General features: G+C 41.4%; 1 protein-coding gene across 1 annotated transcript in view; it reads right to left on the bottom strand.

Annotated features, from left to right (window-relative positions):
- Positions 1-19,630, bottom strand: part of MYO1E (myosin IE) — a 211,984-nt gene that overhangs the window by 109,747 nt on the left and 82,607 nt on the right. The window contains exons 3-4 of the mRNA XM_047863927.1: positions 13,216-13,305; positions 10,958-11,052 (exon numbers count right to left, since the gene is read on the bottom strand). Of these exons, the coding sequence (XP_047719883.1) occupies positions 10,958-11,052; positions 13,216-13,305 (185 nt within the window). The remainder of the gene's footprint in view (positions 1-10,957; positions 11,053-13,215; positions 13,306-19,630) is intronic.

Genomic DNA, 19,630 nt, shown 5'->3' with positions numbered 1-19,630 from the left:
ACAGGGAGCCTCGAAGGCCAACGCCGCTGGGATAAACAAGAAGTGGAGTGGACCAACAGACACAGAAGAGTTCCAATGCTAATCATAAAAGGTTCCTGAAATACATCAAAGACAGGAAGGCAGCTTGAGAATCCCTGAGACATTTGAAGGTGCACAAGCAGAGAGCAGAGACGGGATATAAGTCAAATATTAGAGGTGCTCTGATTTTTTAAAATCTTTTAATCTTTAAAAAAATTTTTTTTTAATGTTTATTTATTTTGACAGAAAGAGAGACAGAGCACAGGTGGGGGAGGGGCAGAGAGAGGAGGAGACACAGAATCAGGAGCAGACTCCAGGCTCTGAGCTGTCAGCACAGAGCCCGACACGGGGCTCGAACTCACAAGACCACGAGATCATGACTTGAGCCGAAGTCGGAGCAATGGAGTTTATGCAGTGGAGCTCATGTCGGACGCTCCACCGACTGAGCCACCCAGGTGCCCCCAAATCTTTTAATCTTTAACCTTTACTACTGCAAACCTTAGGGGTTCAAATCCAAGATGTCTTTTGAAGCAGACAATTCAGAAATCTTAGACCCAATAGTGACACCCATCTCCTTTTCCTCTGTGAAAATTTTCATATTCAGTCACCAAATGCTACTGATGTACCTTAAAAATCCCTCTCATCCCTTTATTTAATCCTGAAACAATACTTATTCGGCACATACTCAGGATGCCACCTATGAAGACTTTGCAAACTAGTGCTGGATCCATCAAGGACGGAATGCCCTCTTCTGTAGAAAACAATTGCATCCGAACAGTTCCAGCAAAAAATAAAATTAGGAACTTGCACCCAACGTGATGCTTTCAAACTGACAACACATCTTTAAAACAAGCTAGGATGGCAAGAGCTGATGTGGGCCAAAAGTGGTAGGAATTCACCTTTGATGGCAGCAATAAAACTGCCACATCAATGTTCTCCATGGCCCCGTAAGTCCCCACAGAGGTCAGTTAGCAAAGGCTCTAGCAATGCCTCTGGCCATACTGCCAAGAAGGTAATATAGAGATGATAACGAATATGCGAAAAACTTGCTGGTCTTCCTTTCTCTTTTATCACACCATGATTATTTTGTTACATAGATTGGCAATGATGCCTCTCAGAGAGCCAAAGGTAACACCATGTAATTCTAAAACACAAATTTGAATTCTGGATTTTGTAGCACAGAAGATGAATGAGCTAAGCAGCTATGGGTTGCTCATTCACTGGAATCGCAGGTGTCTGCTCGTGTCTTCAGGAGCTCATCGATGTCAATGATACTAATGCAGCCAGAGCTGTTGTGTTTTTTTCTGTTGGCACTCTCCAGAGTCCATGTTTACCTCCTATTCTCGTAGTGCTTCACAGGCTTACTGAATGTCACACATCAGTCTCCCCTTTGCCTGTCCAGCTCAGGTCAGGCCCTCATAACCTCACTCGCTATCTGTATCCTCTCAAGGTCCCATGTCTTTTCTACCAGCAGACTCTATTCTGCAAACCGGACTTTTGTGCATCGTGTCTCTGCTCAGAGACCTGCAAGACATTGCCAAGGTCTGCAGGGTTGTCTCAGATCACCCGGCCTGTCATTCAAAGAGGGACCTGTCACCCAACCACACTTACCTCCCCAAATCGACCAGTCCGGCACTAAAGCAATGTGTCTATAATATAGAAACAGAAGTGGAAGGCCCAGTTCTGGCCCACAGGTAATTTACAAGGACAGTTTGTCAGCAGAAACTTTTAGCAACACAATAACATCCTCCCCACTCTCTCCCCATCACACAGTATGGGTTCCAGAAGATCCCAGGCCATTCATGTTTTCTTCGTTCTACACATTCAGTTGGCGGTGGGGTGTGGTGGGGGGAGACTCAAATCAAGACCCAACATCTCTGTGACCCCTTTGCTGACTGTTGTAGTCCAAAGTGATCTCCCCCTTATCTAAATGCACATTGTACTTAGAGCTCACTTCAAGTGTTTCAGCTTCAAAAGTATCAGTAAATAAACATTTATTGTGTGTACCAGAGAAACCCAGAAGCCTAACAACAGTTTCTAGTCATCAAAGACTGAAAAACGACTTAAAATGAGCACATGCAAATCAAATAATAATATTATTAAATAGGTGGTGAAAGTGAGGACTATATGAGTTGCTACTGAAATTCAGAAAGTAGAGAGATCACTGGGTTGAGGTTGATGAGAAAGGTTTGGGTGGGGGGCGGGGAGAACAACCCAGGCAAGGCTTTGGAGATGGAAGTGAACCTGACCCACTGGAGGGAAAAGAGTAGAGCAATTTGGTTAGAGTAGCAGAAAATAGAGTGAGAGGTGTCTCAAGCTAAGGACTTTGGACTCTGCTAGGCAATGGAGAGCCACTGAGATGTTTTAGCAGAAGTGCAACATAGTTTAAATGATATAATAATTTCGGGGGCGTCTGGAGCCTGCTTCGGATTCTGTGTCTCCTCTTTCTCTCTGCCCCTTCCCTACTTGTGCTCTCTCTCTCTCTCAAAATAATAAACATTAAATAAACATTAAATAAACATTAAAAAAATTAAATAAATGATAAAATAGGAGCATTTATCTGGCAACCATGTTTGGAAGAGAGAGTTGTGGAGGTGTAAGTTTTGGGGTAAAATGAAAATAGAACCATTATGAACTTGTGCAATTTGAGACACTGGTATGTCACATAAAGGAGACTATTACGATGATACATTTGTGCTTCAGGCAGGAGTTGGTAAACTTTTCCTGTACCGGCCCAGATATGTTCTCTGTCACTACTCAACTGTGCCACTGAAGCACAGAAACAATCAGAGATAATGTGAAACAAACGGACGTAGCTTTGTTCCGATCAAACTTTGACAACAATGGGCCACAGTTTTTGAACCCGCCGTTTAGGAGAAAGCCCAGCACTGGAGATACAGGCTCTCTTACTTCTCACAGTTGGAGTACCTTCTCACGTCTTCTTGTAATATGACAGTGTTAATGCCCATGTGATAAAGAAAGATCCCAACTTTTAGTTGAGAAGAACTCAAATAACTGAAATACATCTCCTTATAAATTTATCAAATGAACGTATCCATTGAAACTTAAGATAGCTTCTTAAACAGGTATTAACCATGTACATCATCAAGATTTCCTAAAGTCTGAAAGTGTGAAAAAAATGAATATTTATTCAATGCTTACTTAATATCAGAATTCTATTATTTCAAAAAGGTCCACTTTATAATACACAGTTGTTTTATTTTTATGTGCCAAATAGGCATAGTTTTCAGTAGCACATCAGGGTATCTTTGATAAGTGCATACATTTAGGGGTGACTGGGTGGCTCGGTCAGTTAAGTGTCTGACTTTGGCTCAGGTCTTATGACTTGTGGTCCATGAGTTCGAGCCCCGTGTTGGGCTCTGTGCTGACAGCTCAGAGCCTGGAGCCTGCTTCGGATTCTGTGTCTCCCTCTCTCTCTGCCCCCCAGCCCCTGCTCACACTCTGTCTCTCTTGCTCTCTCAAAAAATAAACATTAAAAACAATACAAATGATAAACGTACACACTTAAAACTACATGGCTCGAATGGAACATAATGCAGGGTGAAAAGCAGGGTTATCTGTAAAGCTGGCCTGCTGGCTTCCTCCACTGACAAAAGGCTTCTTTAACAGAACACACCAAAAGCATGCATCAATATACATCCATAATCCCCTCACACATGCCCCGGGATAACAAGTCAATCAAGATAAAGAAATGACCCAGGTATGGTCACCTACTTATACATGCATTCTTGTGAAGAAACTGAGATTAACATATTAGTAAGGTCATGATCTTTCATTAAGTCCATCTGTCTGTCCTCTACTGATGACAAAGCATAATCATCAGCTGCCTGGGTTGCATGGCCAACAACCTATAAAGGATTAGGTTAAAACAAACATCTGTGCTTGGGTGGGGGGCGGGGAGACTTTTACCCTAGGAGCTCAAGTCCTGGATAACAAACCTCACTTCATAGTAGATGGTAGCTTTAACACCTCCACTGAAACGTGGGACATTTGAGCACTTAGCTCAAATACAGTAGCGTGTATTGAAAGTGCATGAGGTTTAAAGTCAGGCTAGGGCTAAGTTCAAATAGAGACTCTGCCATTTACTAGTTTGAGGATCTGAGAATTCTCTTAAGCCTCCGTTCCTGGATGAAACCTTGGGAAACAATAATGCCGACACCCAGAGTGGCTGTGAGGCTGATGGGAAACATCCTGTTGCGGAGAGTGCCCAGCAGAGGGCAGGCATTCAGGAAGTGCATCCACCTGCACTAGTGGACAAGAGGACTGGGAATTAGGATTCCAGTTGCCTTAGTCTTGGTTCTCAAATAGAAAAATTGGGGAGCTTGAAAAAAAACGATATTGATGTTCTGGGCCCACCATAAATCAGTTGAAACAGGATCTCTAGATGCGGAGTCTAGATTTCTTTATAGGCGCTGAACTAATAAAGGCAGTTCGGGAATTGGAAATCTTTATCCCTGGAAAGTTAAATTGGAGAATGCAAGGCACGGTGGATGAAATTAGCATCTACAGCAGCCACTTTTCCAGCCTTTCTGCCAGTGAGATATTGAGGAAGACTTGGGGGAACACCTAAGGCAAATCCTGGGTGTTTATTCCTAAGACTTAACCTGACGGATGGCAGGGGTTGGCAGGACAATGTAGGTTACTGAAAGGGGCCTAACCTACCAGGGAGTCGGGACAGGAAAATAAACACCAGAAATTATGGGTTTTCCCCAGGTAAGTAGACTTCTCATGAGTAGAGCAATATCCTTCCCTGTCTCCACATAGTTATGGGGGCCATGATCTGAGGACATTCACCAAGATGCTCATCCATCTGCTCTGAAGTCAAACTGGAAATGGGAATCTGGCTCTCCTCGTGGACTGTGTTTCTGGGAAACAATTAACTGACCATCCAGGGCAGAATTCTCCTTATAAAATCATGAATTAAAGTCTAATCCATACTCATTCATGAGTGTGGTTGGCCAGTGTCAGTCTACCTGAGCCTGCTCAACCCCAGCTATTTTCACAAATCAAGTCTGTAGACAGTTGCAAAACTCAGGACCAAGACTCTGATGGAGGCCTATACTTGAGAAAGCAGCCTGTCTTCTTCCTTGAGTTCTTTCTTTTTAAATTCAATTTGTTACACTGATTTCTTGTCCTGCAATGGTCACCCATCTGTCCATCCTGTCACCATATCCATGTCTTATGAAAACATGAGTAAATCTGGGAGGAAACTGATAATACTGCCTCTGTGTGCTGCCATCATCCATCCCATGTGAAGTGTGCATTTCATCCTGTAGACAAAGTGACACCTGGTGGGAAATTGGGCGGTGAGGTCTCTTAAAAGAACATGGGAGAGATTAGGTCATTAATTCTGTACTTCCTAATTAAATGATACTAAAAATTCCTAGTCTGACCAGCTATGGCAGAAGCCCTTAGCACAAGGACAAGGCCTCCTTTCCAGCCCCCAGGAAAATTAGGTTGTTTTCTCTTCCCAAATGCATTCAGGCCAACAGCATCTGACTCAGCCCCAAGTGAACAAGCACACAGCTCTCCCAATGTCAGTGGCTGCAAACCTGGGCCTCTCTACTCCAACCGGCATTTCCCTGCCTTCGCTTTCCTCTAGTGTTATTTGGAAGAGAGTTTCCAAACTGGGAGATCCGTCCACCCACAGATGAAGAAACCGAGGCCCAGACAAGTGTTAGGTTTGCTACCCAGGATCACAGAGCTGGTGAGAGTGAGCCACAGCATCACGCAGATAGCATATCTACTTTCTCAAAGCAGATGAACTATGACTCTTAGGTAGTAAAGAGAGGTCAGGCTTTTGCCTTCTGTCTCAGGAGGCAATCCCTAGGGCCCTGGAATATCCTGCCTCACAGAGTGTCTCTGTTTGCCTGGGGGCTTTGGAACTGGACAATGATTTATGATAAGGCTTTGGAAAGCATCACATAAGTACTGACCCCTGGAGGAACTAGAGACTATAGGTGTTAGCCCGAAGCCTCATGGGGGGCTGGACACTAAAGTCAGCCATGCAGGCCATGTGTGATTGAGCCCAAATTAAAACTCTGGACAACAAATTTTGCGTAAACTTTCCCGGTTAGCCACGCTACCACCAACTCACACGTGAATGGGAGGAGGTAACACCATCCATGACTCCAGGGGGAGTGGATGAGCAGAAGCTTCACATTTGGACCCCTTCCAGACCTTCTTTTGTGTGGTTCTGATTTGTATCCTTTTGCTATAATACAACTATAATTGTAAGCACAGCACTTCTATGAGTTCTGTGAGCTATTCTGGTAAATTATTGGACCCAACGGTGCTGGGAACCCCTGAATTTTTATCTAGCTGGGCAGAGTGAGGGTGACCTGAAACCCCCAAACTTGCAGCTGGCGTCCAAAGGGCAAGCAGTCTTATGAAGGACTGTCCCTTAGCCTGTGAAGTGTGCCCTAACTCTGGGTATTGTCAGAAGCCAAAGCAGATCCTTGCTCCACCATCACCTGAATTATAGCATAGCCACTGCAACAGAAATCCTTAGAGCAGGGTGTTCAAGTCTTTGCCACCTGAACAGCTGGGAGAAGGATCCTAAAGAACACAGGTCCTGCTCCAGTGCCCGTGCACCTGCAGGGATGGATGAGGGGGAGGTGAGAGTGGGAAACAGGAGGGCTGGGTCACTGAAGCAGTTTCCAGACTTGTGAAGCTCAGGCAACAAGACCAGTCCTTCTTTCTCATCTCACTAGAGTCCCAGGAGGAAGGACAAAGGGCAAGGGAGTATGTCTGAAAACCCACCCAATACTCTCTAACGTAATGCCAGGCAAGGAAACGCCTCCTATCTATTACCTATTGGCGAGTGAGCTCCACTTGGGGTCAAACAGAAGCATTTTCTGCTAAGCAACAACTCATCATCATCCAAGTATCCCCTTCCAAAGGAGCTTAACTGCATCTAATTAAGTATTTAGATCTAACTTCCGATTTACAGAAAGTCCAGTTGAAGGACTCAGTGTAATTAGACCATGAGGGAGCAATTAGACAAATCTACAAGGTGTCTATCAGGAAATGAGGTTGCTCTTTTCACCAAGTCAATGGCATGAAAAAATAATGGGGGCAGGAGGAGAACTATGGTAGAATAAGAAGAAAAAAAAAGAATAGTCATGACAAAATGCAACCAGTATTCCTTGATTTACATAAATCTGTGGGTAAGGACATGTTTGTAACAGAGAAATTTGAATGTGGACCTGTTTAATTTTAGATGATATGAAATTATTATTAATTACTTAGTTGTGATAATGATCCTGGTACAAAAAAAGAAAGCGTTTTTTATTTTCCAGAGATATATATGGAAATATTTAGAGGCAAAATGTCATGAAGTCTGTATTTACCTTGAAATACTTGAAGTCTGTATTTACCCTTGAAAGGCTTCAGTGTTTTTGCTTTATAGTTTTCACTTCAGAATCATGTAAATGTTTTATGTAATTATAAAACAAAATTAAAATTAAAATTTTTAAACCACTAAAATCCAAAATAAAATAAATGAACCTGTTAGGTTAGACTGGCACAAAAGACACAGAAATAGATTTTTTTAATTGACTTTTAAAAGTCAATATTTTGCCTGTACATCTAAAGGACAAAAAGAATAACAAACAAATTTTAAAGTGAACTCAGTTTTGCTATTAATAATATTGGTAGTTATTTTAAAAAAAATTTTTTTTCAACGTTTATTTATTTTTGGGACAGAGAGAGACAGAGCATGAACGGGGGAGGGGCAGAGAGAGAGGGAGACACAGAATCGGAAACAGGCTCCAGGCTCTGAGCCATCAGCCCAGAGCCTGACGCGGGGCTCGAACTCACGGACCGCGAGATCGTGACCTGGCTGAAGTCGGACGCTTAACCGACTGCGCCACCCAGGCGCCCCTATTGGTAGTTATTTTAAAGCATTAACAAAACTACTTGCGTGTTTTATCCATTATATATGTTTACTCATTTATATTTATACTTTTTACATATACAGTATAAAGCAAATAATTGTGATAATGTCACCAGGAACAAAGATTTTCAGCATAAGAAAAAATGGGGTACAAATATAAAAACCAGAGAAGTAAAAATCCTATAATCTTAAAAATGAACTGGAAATTATCAGTATGAACTCATGTTTCATTGTTTTTCTTAAAAAAAGTTCTTTTTCTTTGCCTGTTAGCACTCTTAATGACTAGATTGATGGTCTCTAAGTACCATCTTCCAGTAAAATGAACCAGGACTTTTTGGTGAAATGGTTGACTCTAGGGATCAGGAGAAAACGTACAAGAGAGCCTGACATCATTTTTTTTTCTTTTTAAGATTTTATTTTTAGTAATCTCTGCAGCCAACATGGGGCTTGAACTTACAACCCTGAGATCAAGAGTCGCACACTCCACCAACTAAGCCAGCCAGGAGCCCTGAGAGCCTGATGTCTTGGATAAGAAAACTATCAAAGACAACTGGGGTCATGTCAAAGGACACAGGGGCCAATACAAAGGGCTCCCTATGGCCAAAAACAGGACCATTTGAGCCCCAAAGAAAAACTGCAATGTAAGTAAACAGACAAGATATTTAAAATCTACTAGTTTGAGGGGTGCCTGCGTGGCGCAGTCGGTTAAGCGTCCGACTTCAGCCAGGTCACGATCTCGCGGTCCGTGAGTTTGAGCCCCGCGTCAGGCTCTGGGCTGATGGCTCGGAGCCTGGAGCCTGTTTCCGATTCTGTGTCTCCCTCTCTCTCTGCCCCTCCCCCATTCATGCTCTGTCTCTCTCTGTCCCAAAAATAAATAAAAACGTTGAAAAAAAAATTAAAAAAAAAAAATCTACGGAATGATACTGAAAATAACACTTTATCCTGGGAGGTTGCTAGGGCATCAACTCATTGCTTTGAAAATCGGTAAATAAAGACAACAAATCAAGCTTTGTATCTAGTTTCCCCACATAAATTGTATTTTAGGATAACTAAATAATTCCAGCAATAAATGTGGAAGGAATAACAGAATTAGAAAATAACTGCTTTTCAACCACAAATGAAACCATGATGTGAAATGAGAATTTATAATGGATGGACCCACTGGTAATCTGAACATCACATGAAGAGAGACCAACAAGCATTAAGGGCATGGCAACATGGATGAAACATTTTTGCCAAAACATTAAATCTGAACCTGATCAAGCTTTTAGATCTAAATAGAGATTTACATGAAATATTGGGGACAGAGGAACGTCATGGTATACAACCAGCTAATCCCAGACCGTGGAAAATTCTGCAGGGGAGCAATGTTTTCTTTAACAAGTAAATGCCAAGAAAACAAAAAGAATAAGAGAAAATCGTTAATGATTAGGAGACTTGAGACACATATAACCCAGTGCCATGTGTGAGCCTTGTTTGGAACCTGAGTAAAAATAAACCAACTAAAAAAGAGAATTTGTAAGACAGACATGGAATTGGAATACTGGTAATATTAGATATATTAAAAGAATTATTCATTTATCAAGTATGATAAGAACGATAGTTTAGAGGCACATCTTAAATCAGTGACAAGTGAAATAATTTGCTACCTAGGATATGCTTTCAATAACCAAGTGGGGGCAGGATGAAGGACAAGGTAAAAGAGGATTAGCCATATAGGAACATCTGTATAAGCTGGGTGATAGATCCACAGGAAATTATTATATTATAATACTCTTTCTCATTTTGTCTATGTTTGTAAATATTCAGAACTCAAAATTTTTTTAAAGTGCTTCGGTTAAAAAAATAGAAGAACTGGGGCACCTGGTTAAGTGTCTGACTTGGGCTCAGGTTATGATCTCACAGCTTGTGAGTTTGAGCCCTGCGTTGGACTCTGGTGCTGACAGTTCAGAGCCCTGGAGCCTGTTTTAGACTCTGGGTCTCCCTCTTTCTCTGTCCCTCCCTCCCCTGTTCGTATTCTCTCTCTCTGTCCCTCTCTCTATCTCTCTCTGTCTCTCAAAAATGAATATATATAGGGGGCGCCTGGGTGGCTCAGTCAGTTAAGCGCCCGACTTTGGCTCAGGCCATGATCTCATGGTTGGTGAGTTCATGCCCCACATCGGGCTCTGTGCTGTCAGCTCAGAGCCTGGAGCCTGCTTCAGATTCTGTGTCTCCCTCTCTCTCTGCCCCTCCCCTGCTCATCCTCTGAATCTCTCTGCCTCTCAAAACTAAATAAACGTTAAAAAAATTTTTTTAATTAAAAAAATATACATAAAATTCTAAAGAGATGAAGGCAAATATGACAAAATGTTAACAACTGTCAAGTTTTAAGTGATGGGAACATGGATGCTTACGTTCTCCATATGTTTGAAAATGTTCATAATAGTAAACAAAATGGTAAAAGCACTTCAACCCAGCGAAGACACAGAATTGGCTAAAAGGTTGAAAGGATTTTGAAATGCAGCCACAGACACTTAAGGCTGGTGTTTGCCAGTGATGCCCTCAGAAGATTAAAAGTCGATGACAAAGGATACTAAAACAAGTTCAAATGTGAACTACTCAGTTATTAAGGAAAAGAAAAAGAGGGACGTAGGGACTCCAGCCGACAAAATAGTGAAACACGCTTATTGTACCTACAACATAAAGGGTCTCCAATACAGAGGGAAGGCAGTCTAATGGGAGGGGAGATATTTTATGATGTTAGCTCAGAGCCCAGTGACAATCAGAGAGAGGTCAGGCTGGAATCACGTGCCCTAAAGCCTTAACGCCTTAAGCAACCGAAGTATGAACCACAATCCCCTGAAAACACGAAGCTTTTATGATGTGGAGTTATAAAATAACCCAAGACAAAGCAGATCGCCTGCTTGTTACCCAGGTACCTAAACCAGCCTCTGACCCCAGCAGCTATTGAAAAAGCACTGTTCCTTGACAGAATGCTAACTTCGGCATGGTCTCACGCCCTCATAAGGTTCTTTCCCATACCTGATGATGACACACTGGTTCTCTCTGTCAATGATCATGTTTCTGTACATATTATCTGCGAGAGCATAGATATGTGGTGGGTTTTCATACTGAGCCTAGAGAAGCAAAAACAAAATGGAAACAAAACCATGGTCAGAGCAACACATTAGCGTTTCTTTTCCCAGTCTCAGAAATGAATTCGCCACTGTAAAGTTCTAGTCTTAAGGGTTGCATAACACAAGAATTCCTAAGCTTGCCTAGGTCATCAGGAGTTACACCTAACAAAATGGAGATGGGCTTGGGAAGGACTCTTCTGTCTCCAAAGTGTGTGACTCAGCCTTCAGAAGTGAACCACGTCTTCAGATGCCCCAGCACCACACCCTTCCACCTGACACGCCTCTGCAGACGACCTTCCATTTCTAAATGTTTCTGAAGACACCTGGGCCACAGGTCTCAAGAGAGGCCTACTAAAAACCTGGATCTGACTTTTACTAGAATTCTAAATCCCTACATAATTTTTTTCCTAAGAGGTAAGGCAGAGACTCTGGAACCCTAGATGAAATTAAGTGAAACTGTCTCTGAATGAGGAGAGAACCTAACATTTCCCATGAGAGGGCAAGAGGTATAGTCCTTTAAAGGGATGAACCGGTTTGACCAGTCTGTTTCATCTCAATGGATGAAAAAAATCCTACCACATCTCGATATTTCCTCCCCGGGGTACTCTGCTTTCCTCTCATGGGCTAGCTTAGCTATGCAGAAATACAAATTCACCAAGAAATTCATGGTGTCAGGACAACTTCAGCCCCACTTTCTTCAGTTTCTTGGAGTTTAACACCACCACCTCAAATATTACTAAAAAGGAAAATACTTCATGTGGTACAAAGCTGAAGAATTTTCCTTGCATTTAAGACCACCTAACATCAAACAGTGAGCATGGCAGATCCAGTGAGAAGACATTTAGACTCTGTCTTACCCCTCACTGGTCCCATCTCTAAAGTAGGGATAATATTGTCCAATACTCAACAGATCTGAGTACTTAACTTCTCTGAGCCTTAGTTTCTTCATCTGTGAAAGAGGATTGCTCATCTGTGAAATGGGGTTGGACAGTGATACACAGTCAGCACCTGGGGGGTGTTTTATTATTGCTGCAGCTACCACAGTACCCGGCATTCAGCAAATACCAATTTTACAACACTCTGACCATTCGCAGTTAAAAATAAATACACTTTTTAAAATTCTAGGGCATTTCTTTAAAGAGAACTCTTTAAAAGATAAATGGTCTAAGAGGGACTCATGTAGCAATGCTTTTCCGAGAACTGGAAAGAAACAACGTGAATGCACAGCACTTGCACCCGCCCCGCCTTGGCCTTGGCCAGGATTGAGAATGCCAAGCCAGCTCCGTGCCTGCTGCCCCCGGGGCCCCGCTGATCAGGGCGCCAGGGCAGGGCTAGCCTCTGTTGACAGTGTTTCCCTTGTGCTGGGCTCCCATAAAGGCAGCATTATCAAAGGTCTTTCGCGTGGCAGCCTCCTTGGGCTCCAGCTACCAGTACCATTCATCTGGCAACAATGGGGTGGGCTCTTGCTCTGGGTAAATTGCCTTCCACTTCAACTGATGAATTTGTGTGGGCTCTCTTTTGTTTGTTTTCCAGGGGTCAGGATTAATGAACGCTCTCGTGCTTCTGCTGCGGAGGAAAGAAGGAAGAAAAAAGATGCAGAGAAGGAGAGGCCTGGGGAAATACTGAATCCCGTAAGGAAATATATTAATTAGAATTACAGTTTCTATTTTCATCACACACAACGAAAATGGCTATGGAGCTGGATCTGAATAGGGACCAGAGTCACATTAATAAAGAAATAATGAAAAGATTCATTTTTCATGTTCCATTCATAGCCACAGCTTAACTAAGGTTCTGATTTGGAGAGACTGGTTCTCAGCGCCCTATTTATTTTTTACCCATTACTGATTTTTTAGTCCTTAGAATTTTGTGGCCTGTGTGGAAAGAGGAATTCCCCCCTGCTGCCCCCGACACACGCTGTAGGTCCTACATCCTATTTGACTAGTTTTGTATATAATAGTACTATATTAGATAGCCCTACGCTTTTTTGAGCTGCATTCTAACCAGCAGCACATTAAAAATCAAACAATGTCACCTACTTGAGCTTCCCCAATAAATAATTCATAATAAGAAAATGCAAATGTATTACCAACTTCAAGAAAAACTACCCATGCGTCATAAAAGCCCCAAACACTACAGTAATTTATGTGGCATGTTACTTACCGCTCCTTGGTACATTTCAATTTCCTTTTCCCCAAAATATGGCATCTGCTTGAAAGGGTTGACTGAGATTAATACGGATCCTATATATGTCTGAATTTATATCCAGTTAAGGTCCAGCATTAATCTTCACAGCCACACACTTTTCAAATTAAGTAACCAGATGTTATCAGGAATTCATAATGACTGTCCAAACAAAAAGCTCAAATACCTGTTTTCTAAAAGATTACAAATAAAGACAAAAGCAATTACCAACTAGCTCAGGTGCTGATCCTCTCCAGGAAGAGTAATGAGATAAATTACCAAGGTGCGACTAAAAAAAACCATTATTTTAAATGAATTGAAGCACATCCTTTTAAGACAGGGGACAGGTATGGCTAGGAAGCAAAACAAAACAAAACAAACCAAAACAAACAAAACAGAAGTGACCTAGAAGTGAAAGCAAGTATCATTACTTTTCTCGAATAGCATTTTTTCCTGGAACTTTCATATCTCTTAGGTATACTAAAAATGTATTTACTTACTCATTTAACAAATAGATACACGATGAACTGAACAGTGCTTCAGACACATTTATACTAAAAAGTAATTTGTTATTTATCTCAAACTCAAGTTTAACCATACATCCTGTATTTTATCTGGCAATCCTAAGTTGGCAGCACAAGAAATTTCATGCAGGATGGATGGGGGTTCAGTTAGAGGGCTCTATGGTCTCTTATAACTTAGATTCTGTGATTCTTTGGGGACTTGAAATTATATAACCCTTAGTTGATTTTTTTTTTTTTTTAAGTATCCTTTCCACATGGTAGGAACTAAATCAAAACTCAGTGAATGTGGTTTGGCCCTCATTCTGAGTCTCATGCTAAACAAATATAGTAATTTTTTTTTTTAAGTTTATTTATTTATCTGGGGTGGGGGGGGAGAGAAGCAGAGACAGAGAGAGAGAGAGAGAGAGAGAGAGAGAGAGAGAGAGAAACCCAAGCAGGCTCTGCACCACCAGTGTAGCTCGAACTCACAAACCCATGAACTGTGAGACCACAACCTGAGCTGAAATCAAGAGTCAGAGGACTAACCGACTGAGCCACCCAGGTGCCCCAAAAATACAGTAATCCTTATGGTAAACCCAATTTTCAAGAAATACAGCACTGCTACAACCATCCTCATTTCAGAAGAGGAGATGTCTAGATCTACATTTAACTCAAGGTGAAAACAAACTTGACCAAGTATGTACGATCTGTGCATGGCGGAAGGTGAGCCTTCCCTTAGTTGTAAAGGGAATGCTGTGAATGCAACCTGTCCTGGACAGATCGGCACTACACACAAAGAAGAAAGAGCAGCCTGAGGACATAAGCTAAAAATATCAGCTCCCCACCAACCCCTTCCTACCCAAGCCCTTGGCCGTCTGATAAACATGTATTGGGCTGCATGAAAGCTCCTATAGGAACCAATACTTTTTTTACTCTCAATAATAAGCTATGTGAAAAGACATCCTAGAATGTCTTGATTTTCACTAAGTAGTGTACATAAATTCTGGTAAGAAGACACAGAAGAGGGGTGCCAGGATGGCTCAGTTGGTTAAATGACCAACTTCAGCTCAGGTCATGATCTCACAGTTTGTGGGTTTGCACCCCATGTCGGGCTCTGTGCTGACAGCTCAGAGCCTGGAGCCTAATTCAGAGTCTGTGTCTCCTTGTCTCTCTGCCTCTCCCCTGCTCGCACTGTCTCTCTCTCTCAAAAATAGATAAAACATAAAAAAAGAAGAAGAAGAAGAAGACACACAAAAAAACCCTCTTTCGGATCATTCTAGGCCAATCCTGAATCAGTGACGCAGTAGAAGAGGGAAAACTATAGCTATCCCCTCACTCTTCCAGTAGGGCTCTCAAGGTCAATATTATTTGGGAGGATTCCTGAAAAATAAAGTTTGGTTTGAGATGAATAATGCAGGTCAGGCCTGGCTAAGTAGCTACAAACTTAACTAAATCAAAAGAATTAAGAGAAGAGAATGAATTTAGTATTTGAAGAAAACAAACATAATTTAGTTATTCCAGGTGTGAATTTGGCCTAATTTGTTTATCTGATGGCCTGCCCTGCTTTTCACCTGGTCTGCAGAGACCCCAGCTGCTTCTCTGAGATCACAGGTCTCCTACTAGGTGGGGCCCTTTCCCAGACAACTCAAATACTCACTCCCACTCTCTACTACATAATTCAGGTGTGCCTTTGGAAAAAGCTGCTCAGCAGAATCAGAATGTAACCTGTCTCCACCCACATAATTTATGGTTGTGAAGGTGTGGCCCAAGGTTAATTTTCAAAATGTATGGAGACATGAGGCTATGATACTATATACACACACATACTAACCAGACAAAAATAAAATAAACATCCTCTTATCCAACAGAATGTACAAGACAGATGAGACCCAATAGATCTTTAATTGATTGGTTTCCAAACACTTATTGTGGATCCATGAGTTTTCATTGTTCTGCAGCAAGGATAACAGAAAGACAAACACGCCTTGAATCTTTCATGAAGCTCAATACATTGACTATATAGGATTGTTTTTTACTTGTAGATAATTTCCTTTCTACTTCTGGGGTGTTAAAACATTCTTTTTTTTATTATTAACTTTATTTTTAAGTAATCTCTATACCCAACATGGGGTTCAAACTCATGACCTTGGGATCAAGGGTCACATGTCTTACTGGCTGAGACAGCCAGGTGCCCCCTAAAATATTCTTTCTTTTATGAAATGTGATGATAGCACAGTTCTGTAAGTTTGTTTTTAAGGGTCTTATAGACAAAGTTGAGTTTTAACTTAAAAAAAAAATTTTTTTTTAATAGCAAGTGAATTTGCAAAACCACCCACACTGATCTAGTTGACTTCCCTGGATGTATCACTGAAGAGAACAGGGAGGTGAGGTGACTTCCTGAAGCCACATATGTGGAACTTGAGCCCCTGGCTCCGGTCACCAGACCAACATCCATGTCACCGCAGCACGCTGTCACCGCAGCAGGCTGTCACCGCAGCACGCAGCCCCCTCCGTGTGAGCTGACTGCCAAGGGCCAAACCTCGGAACTACTGCACTGCCTTGGGCTCCAGTTGCTCTGACACAAAAGTCTCAACCAATTCAAGGGCTGAAAATGCCAAACACACTTGAGTGTGGTCTTTGAGTAAAAACAAGTTGGGAGAAAGTTGGAGCAAATGAGCGGGGAGCGCTTTGCACAGGAACTATTTTCATCAGCGAAGTGGCTATAAATGATGTCTCGCCAAGCACAAGAACGAATACTGCGGTGTTTTCCTCATATATTTTAGAATGTAATTTTAAGAAGTGTGGCAACATTCAGGAAAAAAAAACGGATGGTAAATTAAACCTTCCTTAGGATAAATAGCTGAAAATTATGGGGTTTTATTGGTAAACAGTGTTTGCATTTTCTAAGTAGATTTTTTTTCCTAATGTAGAACAAAGAAATGTACATTCAGCCTGAATGCATTAACGATTGATTGTTCCAAACGCTGACCTTCAATACAAAACAATGTGCTGGTATTAGATGTAGAGGAGGCAAAAGAAGCAATGTTATAACTTAACATGAAATTGAATCTCTTCTTGCCTTAACTATTAAGCTTAGGAGAGAGAGGGAAGAAATCCTCTTATTTAAAATAATGTTACTCTATCATAATAATATTCCCATAGCACTGAACTGATAAAGGATGCTTTTATCACTAAACAGAGGAAAAGATCTGCAGTTAGACACTCGCTATGACGTCATAAACATCCAAAAGAATCCTCAAGCTTCCTCAAAGTCGAAAGCTGCTCTGTGCTCTTGATGGAAAGCACACGGATGCTGAGTTTCTCGTGTATTGAGTGGGTAGAGATTTCTAAAACACGAAGCCATTAATGGTCAACTAACTCATTTCCTTGGTAGAACACACGATTAGTCAGCCATTGATTCAAAGACATCAATTCAAAGGCTTGTAATCAGCCCCCTCTGTGTGAGTCATTTAAAAATTCTGCTGTCTGAATATAAAAAGCAAGTCTTGATAGTTAACAGATTTTCAATGAATACTTAATACAATGCACCATGCCAAGAATTATGCAGGAAACTAAGAAATATATGAGGCAAGATGATGCTATTTCTGTTAAAATTAACAAGAAAGCATGCATACACACACACAAACGTTTATACGTTAGACATGCAGATATATGTTAATATATATGTTAAGTTGAAAATTATACACCAAGAGGTTATGGTGGGATTATAGATGACAATCTCCTTTCTGGTTGACTGCATTTTATAAGTCATATTAAATGAACGTATTGCTTTAAAGAGTCTTTGTTTTTATTTTTAAGAAGATATATGAAACAAAATTCCCATCCTCAAAGAGTTTCTGGTGTTTTAGGGGTAAATGATCTTTACACGGAGAAGGGTGAGTCTGTCCAGTTTGACGATGGACTGGCTGCTGATAACCACTCACATCATTTTTTTTCTTACTCAGCTTTTCAAAAAACCATGTTTCTATGTAAATAACATAATAAGCTAAGCTCATGTACTAAGAACATGGAAAATAATTTGCTCGACTATATTCAGTGGAAATTCTCCTTTAATGGGCTTGTCGATAAACCAATCTCCCATTTAAAACACTTTCTATGGTAAAATGAGTTTGAATTTTCAATAAGCAACTTTAAAGTTGAATTTTTGGAACATAATTCAGAAATACGGAAGGAACATACACAGTTGCCTTAGTATATGGTAATAACTAATGCTTTCTGTTACTTACTGCGTTCATTATTTCATTTAGCCCTACAATAGGCTCATCTGGGAGACTTCATTATGCTCAGGTGGGAGATTTCATTACCACCCCCATTTCACAGGTGAGGAAATCAAGGCACACAGATCCCAAAACTCGCATCAGGTCACCAGGCCCATGCAGAGTAAGGTTCGAAGCCAGGCAGTCCAGAACCACGTCCTGCACCCAACTCTTAATCACCTGCCAGTTCTCACGGGGCACGGGACTTGCACACAGAAGTGTTATCATGATGATAAGCCCAGATTAAAGGCAGCATATGTCAATTTTTTGACCAAATAAAATGAAAACTTCCCACTGAATACAACTGCTTCCATACAATTAAAGCAAACTCTGCAGAGATGTCTAGCAGTCAGCAAACTGTTTTCTCTAAAGGGCCAGAAAGTAATTATTTTAGGTCATATGGTCCTGGTGCAACTGCTCGCCTCTGCCTTTGTAGCACGAAAGCAGGCACAGACAATAAGTAAAAGCATGAGCGCGGCTACATTCCAAGAAGACCTCTGTTACAAAATGGGCAGTGGGCAGATTTCATTTGCAGGCGGTAGGCTGCCTCTCCCATCAAGATGCTATTATTAACGTAGCTAACGAATCCAAATATATCTGCTAATGCTTAAAAAGCAGGGGTTTAGGGTTTTACCGATCCAGACATTTGGTAAGATTTCCTATGGTAAATAAGAAATGGCCCAGTATCGGTCAGAGCCATCCAAGTGTCTCGGAATAGTTTTGTTCATTAGTACTGCTGGTTAAAGACCTGGTGCATTGAACTCCCCACTCACCGATGAGGAGACAAGCAATCCCTGCAAAAGTATTGTTGCATATGTATGGATGTTTTTAACTAATAGTCACACGAGTGGTATAAATAACAAACAGAAGCTACAGAAATCTATACCTCCTCAAGCTTTGGGGGTTAAAATCTAAAATGTACGCAACAGCAGTCGTAAACACTCCCCCATCACTGGTCCTCCGTAACACCATGGCTTCAGAAGTCACCAAGTGCACCACAGTTGAACCTTCTGGTGCTGTCATATAGATTTCCACCGATCTTTACACATCTACAACCAACTCTCCAAACGTTTCATGAAGAGATGTTTGTACAGTTGCACCAAACAACATCGAATCCTGTAGGAACTTAGGCAAATATCACAGTTCTCTGTGTATAATGAAGCCAACACACATTTAAATCAAATTTCCATTCTGAATTTTTTAAAGCCCTATAAAAAATGGCATCTGGCAAGCTAAACATAAAGAACAATGCAATGAAACATAAAGAACAATGCAAGAATGTCAGGCATTTTCAATAGTTGATCTTCCCATCTCATGTTTCCATTAGTAAACATAAGAATGCAGAAAAACTGGCAAAATTGCATATTTTTTGCATGAGGCAATCTTTTTAAAACCTTTTAGGTCCGGACCGAACTGTCTGCTTTGCAATTAAGGAGATCTATGGACAGAATTCTCTGCAGACCTGGACTTTCCCTAGGAACGGCAGAGGTTTTAGATGCCACGTGCCTGGCTAAAGCACGTCAAAGGTACAGTGCCATCGATTGAAACAGACGAATACTGGCTACATCTTTATTTTGTGAAATGCCAGGAAGATGATTTAGCATCACCTGTGCC

This window comes from Prionailurus viverrinus, chromosome B3, assembly GCF_022837055.1.
Source record: "Prionailurus viverrinus isolate Anna chromosome B3, UM_Priviv_1.0, whole genome shotgun sequence".
Lineage (NCBI taxonomy): Eukaryota > Metazoa > Chordata > Mammalia > Carnivora > Felidae > Prionailurus > Prionailurus viverrinus.
Note: the sequence above shows the minus strand (reverse complement) of the source record. Positions and strands in the feature narration are given on the sequence as shown.